Here is a 5834-nt window from a genome sequence, read left to right on the forward strand (position 1 = left end):
AAAGCCCAGGCATGGGAGCGTGTTGATGAGTGGCTGGGTTGTAGATGGAGGAGCAGGCATCCTTGCTGTACCTGTTATGTGAAATGAGGAGGAGGCCGTCGCAGGAGGCCACCAGGCCACAGTCCCTCTCGTCAAGCTGGGCGACGTGTTGCAGCTGGGCGTCGGCGGCCCGACGGTCGTAGGTGATGAGGTCTCGGTCGTGGAGGCGGCCGCCGTAACTGTGGCCGGAGGTGATGAGGAGGGCGGGCCGGCGGGCGTGGTGGGCGAGGAGGAAGTCGCGGGTGGAGGTGGTGCGGCGCCAGGCACGGCTGACGGCGCGGCAGCGGAGGATGGCTTTGGGGGGCAGGCGGACAAGGATCTCACAGATTACGATGTCGTCGAGGAGGCCAGGGAGGAGAGGCGTCGCTCCTGCGCTCGTGGCATCCGCCATGGTCGCCGGCTGGGAGGCTGCCGATCGCCCGATCCGCCGTGGTTGCTCCATGGTCTTCAGGAAATGGATACTCCTAGTAACCAGGAACGGACTGGCTCCATCTTTATCCAGGTTCGTTGCAAGGAGTACACAAAAATAGAGTCAGTTATTTTTTCTTAAAATCAAACCAAATGCTTGAGACTTTCAAAAAGTAAGTTTTTATCCACGTGACCATGAATATTCTGTTGGTCTGTAGTGAATCTACAGTGTAGTTTTTTTAGAAGATGTAGTGAATCTATAGTGAATATCTTTTTCTTGGGAACACCACACGATGGCTAGCTTTATTGATCTGCAAACATAATTACTACGTCATTCATAATATTGTTACAAATCAAAAAGCGCGCATGTATGAGCACTTGCATCTGTACTAATGTTAAAAAAAGCACAAGAAAGTTTCAAATCTCATCCGAAAAAAAAAAAGTTCCAAATCAGAAAGCACATGATCGACTATGCCTCGTGTATCTTGTCGAAAATGCAATCAAACTCGCTGTCGTTCGATCTTTTTTCTCTTTGAACCTTTTTCACTGGCGGTTACATGTGACCTGTTGTTCTGCCTCTTGGCTCAATGAAATGTTCAGACGTAGAAATTGAGTCATCGAAATACATTAAAAAAACATCGAGCGCCAAACCTTGTTGATTAGCCACACACAAAAAAACCTTGTTGATTAGCCACAATAGTATACCAGCCGCAAATGTTGATAATCGTCCAAAAAATACTGGCGGGAGCATCACCCTAATCTAGATACATAGGGGCGTCAACATCCCCAGACCAAGTTATCGACCTTGCTTGCAAAGTTTCAAAATGCCAATGAGCATATAGCAGACAGTTGAAGAAGATAACATTGTCGCCGTCGATGCCCATGGAGACACGCCCATTGAACATCAACAAGGACCAACCGGATGAGCATAGCATACACTTGGGTCGTGTTTGGTTGTCATCTTAAACTAGAAGCGTAGGACGCGCTTTGCCGCGCCGTCGAGACCTTGAACAACTCTGAACATTGCATTGGCATGTATAGACATCTCTCTAGAAAAAATGACCATCTAATTGATATACCATGCACAAAAATTGATTATTTAATTGATATTACGGCAACAAGTTCATAAAAAGTGACAATTTAACAGCCATTCATGGCAAGAAGTGCACAAAAACTGATCATCTAACTGATATTCACAAAAACAAGTACAGATGCAAGCACCGCATCCGCATCTCACAAAACAACACTCTTGTCAAACATATTGTCTGAACAGGCTAGTCTCCACGACCACACGACAGCCAACACTGATGTAAACAACGATGAACATTACAGATGGGAATCAAATTTATTTAGCTCTATGATAGCCCAAAAACACACACATGCTTCTTTTCTGCTGACCGGTGAATGGAGTGGCTCTGCTAATTGATTTTTAAAGGACATAAAAACGGTTTGCTACTAAATGAACCTGAAATCGTTTTATTTACTTGCATGTCGTTTTTTTCATAGGTGGTCTGCATATGAGAAAATTCAGAGAAGTGCTAAAAATTTATGCGTACTAATGCGAGCCGAGAAAAATCACTGGCAGATATGTTTACACTTAATTGCACGAACGTATTTAACAACAGGGCCTGTCTATCTGTGAAACTTTATACAAATTCCAAAGACAAATTCATAAACTGTCAAAGATCTTATATAAGAACAAACTAACAGGCAACAGACCTGCAGTACAATGATTTTGATTTCCAGGTTTCGAATGGACTACCGTTGACACAGCCAGATTTACTCCATCAAATATAAATCAAAGAAATTTTAAAAAAAGATTGGTCAAACACACATGAAGCAGGAAAAAGGGATCTGATTTGTTTTAGTTAATCAATGAAATATTCTGAAGCCCCCAGCCACCACGCCGCTTTCATCAGAAAAGACCAGAAAGCCCACAACACTGGGGCACTTACATATAGGGCCCACAAAACTGTAGAGGCCCAGGGAGGCGACCCAGTCAAAATCGGAAGCCAAAATCGCTAATGTTGCCCTCAATTGATTCTCAGTTCTCTAAAACTAAAACTAGGGAGCTTATAGTATTTTAAAGGATTCAACGTATCCGCAGTCGAGCAATCAAGGATCTCCTGGAGGCTCAGCCGATCATGGGGCTCTGCCCAGCAATCTGTGAACAAAACAACTGAAACTAAAGAGCAGAATAAGCTGACAAACATTGGCTCAACGTAGACTTGTTCCACCGGAAACCTGGAAGAAAAAACATCACTTTCAGAAAGTATCATTGCCTGCCTTTCGGAAATTTCAAGCCGCCGCCTTTCATTACCAACTGCACACCTATGAAACACCAATTCTCAAGGCCACTCAACAAGTCACCATTTCTCAAATCATTCAACCCAACTCGCTTTGCAAAATATCAAAATTTTGTTGATTTTCCATCACAACAATTTGCACATGATAGCAACAATAACAACAATCAGTACGAATAAACGCAGCACAACTGGTAAACGATCTGCATATCTCTAAATGTCATCTCTTTCTCTGTACAAGCAACCAAGACAAAACACAGTTGCAACATCTCTCTCTCTCTCAAAATGCTGTAGAAATCAGCAACCAACACAGCCGAAGCCTCAGTCTCTCCTCTCAAGCCGGATATCAAGGAAGAGAAGAATGCCAACACCCTACACTGTCTAGTGCTTGATAAATTAGCCTGGATAGCGGGCTCGATAAATATATGCTTCCATTTCCCCTCCCAACTGTATTCAGATTTCTTCCAGATAAATGTTTCAATTCCCCGTCTAAAACCAGCCGACCACCCTCCAATCCTCCATCGGTCGTTATGTCATAACCTGACACGGCAGGCATGTAAAGTAACAGAAAGGAACCAGCACACTGTTCGTGAGAAGATGTGAAATTCAAAACAGAACTGAGAATTATTCCATGGAAGTGCTTATTATTGATATGTAGGACAAGAAACTTGCATGATATCTTATGACAGCACATCCCTACAAAAGAGAACAGAGACTACAAAACTACACGGTTCGGAACTAAGTAACACAAGCTTATATGAATGAAACAAGCAAACTAGAAAACGCATGGTTCACAGTTGAACCCCCAGTAGTTGATACAACACGCGGGTATCATGCTGATTGCGCATGTCACACTTGTAGGTCTTGTAGGTCGAAATTTCAGTACGAGGTCCTGCCATCACCCTCCATGATCATGTCCTTAAAAGCACCACCGCTTGGGATCATAGGCAGCACGTGCTCCTGATGCGGGACAATGATATCCAACAAGTATGGCCCTGGGGTCTCAAGCATCTTCTTGATTGCTGCAGTGACTTCGCTCTTCTTCGTCACACGAACTGCCGGAACGTTGAATCCTTTAGCAATCGTCACAAAATCTGGATATATCTCACCCTCATTTTCTGGGTTGCCAAGGTATGTGTGCGCCCGGTTGGCCTTGTAAAACCTATCCTCCCACTGCACCACCATTCCCAGATGCTGGTTGTTCAATATCATCACCTTCACTGGGAGGTTCTCAATACGGATCAACGCCAACTCCTGAATGTTCATGAGGAAACTACCATCCCCATCAATGTCAACAACTGTAACACCTGGGTTGGCCACAGCAGCGCCAGCTGCAGCTGGCAACCCAAATCCCATTGCACCCAAACCGGACGAAGACAGCCACTGCCGTGGCCGCTTGTAAGTGTAATACTGAGCCGCCCACATCTGATGCTGCCCAACACCGGTGGCAATGATCGCCTCCCCTTTTGTCAGCTCATCCAGTACCTGGATAGCATATTGCGGCGGGATGGCCTCACCAAAAGTCTTGAATCCTAGAGGAAACTCCCTCTTCTGCTGATCCAACTCCTTGTGCCATGGACCAAAATCCAGACCCTGTTGTGCTTTGCTCCCATTTAATAGAGCATTCAACCCCTGTAAAGCAAGCTTAACATCTGCACAAATGGAGACATGTGGCTGCTTGTTCTTGCCAATCTCAGCTGGGTCAATGTCAATGTGCACAATCTTGGACCTGCTTGCAAAAGCCTCGATTTTCCCGGTCACACGATCATCAAACCGCACACCAAATGCAAGCAACAGGTCAGCCTTATCTACTGCATAATTTGCATACACAGTGCCATGCATCCCCAGCATGCGCAGAGACAGTGGGTCGTCACTGGGGAAGTTGCCAAGGCCCATAAGAGTAGTTGTAACTGGAATCCCAGTGAGCTCAACAAAGCGGCGCAACTCCTCACCAGATGCAGCGCAGCCACCACCAACATACAGAATTGGGCGCCGTGACTCGCCAACCAGACGCAGGACCTGCTCAAGCGATTCAGTAGATGGTGGCTTGGGCAGGCGGGCGATGTACCCTGGCAAACTCATCGGCGTGTCCCAGACAGGCACAGCCATCTGCTGCTGGATGTCCTTGGGGATATCAACCAGCACCGGCCCCGGGCGGCCAGAGGATGCGAGGAAGAAGGCTTCCTGGATGACGCGGGGGATATCCTCCACGTCAAGGACCAGGTAGTTGTGCTTGGTGATGGAGCGCGTGACCTCCACGATGGGCGTCTCCTGGAACGCATCCGTGCCGATCATGCGGCGGGGGACCTGGCCCGTGATGGCGACCATGGGGATGGAGTCGAGGAGAGCGTCGGCGAGCGCGGAGACGAGGTTGGTGGCCCCCGGGCCGGAGGTGGCGACGCAGACGCCGACGCGGCCGGACGCGCGGGCGTACCCGGACGCCGCGAACGCCTCCCCCTGCTCGTGGCGGAAGAGGTGGTTGGTGATGACTGGCGAGCGCGTCAGCGCCTGGTGGATCTCCATGGACGCGCCGCCAGGGTAGGCGAAGACGTCGACGATGCCGCAGCGCTCCAGCGCCTCGACGAGGATGTCGGCGCCCTTACGGGTCTCGGAGGGGCCCCACGGCCGGAGCGCGGTGGCGGGAGGCGCGACGGAGGTGGCGGCGGGGGACGCGGCGCAGCACCTGACGATGCGGGCGGGGAGCGCGCGGCGCGAGGCGGGCTGGTGGCGCGGGAGAGGCTGGCGGGCGGGTTTGGGTATGGCGGCGGCGGCGGCGCCCGAGAATGCGACGGCGGGGGAGGTGGCTGCGGCCATGGCGGCGGCGAGGGTTTGGGCGAGGGAGAGATTTCTGTGAGGCAGAGAGAGGGTTGGAATTGGGGAGGGGTGATGGTTTTGTCTTTGGCGCTGTCACGCGGCGGGTGAGTGTGTGGTTCAGATGGGACGCCACTCGTTTGTTTGGGCTAGCTTTTTTATGCAAAAAGGCTGAACCTCAAACAAAGCAATTAATTTGGACTCATGTGATATGACCAGAGATCTCGTATCTGGTATTTCCACTCGCGGTTGTGGCTATCTTTGCCATATATA

At 49.2% G+C, this 5834-nt stretch overlaps 1 protein-coding gene across 1 annotated transcript; it reads right to left on the reverse strand.

The window, feature by feature from the left end:
• Positions 1-3355: 3355 nt before the first annotated feature.
• LOC119323109 (acetolactate synthase 1, chloroplastic) lies at positions 3356-5579 on the reverse strand. Its single transcript, XM_037596685.1, has one exon. It carries the CDS (start codon positions 5562-5564, stop codon positions 3630-3632), a length of 1935 nt encoding a protein of 644 aa, XP_037452582.1. The 5' UTR covers positions 5565-5579; the 3' UTR covers positions 3356-3629.
• Positions 5580-5834: the final 255 nt, after the last annotated feature.

Source organism: Triticum dicoccoides, chromosome 6B, assembly GCF_002162155.2.
Source record: "Triticum dicoccoides isolate Atlit2015 ecotype Zavitan chromosome 6B, WEW_v2.0, whole genome shotgun sequence".
NCBI lineage: Eukaryota > Viridiplantae > Streptophyta > Magnoliopsida > Poales > Poaceae > Triticum > Triticum dicoccoides.

Bases quoted from the DNA above. Each gene is read 5' to 3' on its own strand.
- LOC119323109 (XM_037596685.1), bottom strand. From the start codon at position 5,564: ATGGCCGCAGCCACCTCCCCCGCCGTCGCATTCTCGGGCGCCGCCGCC.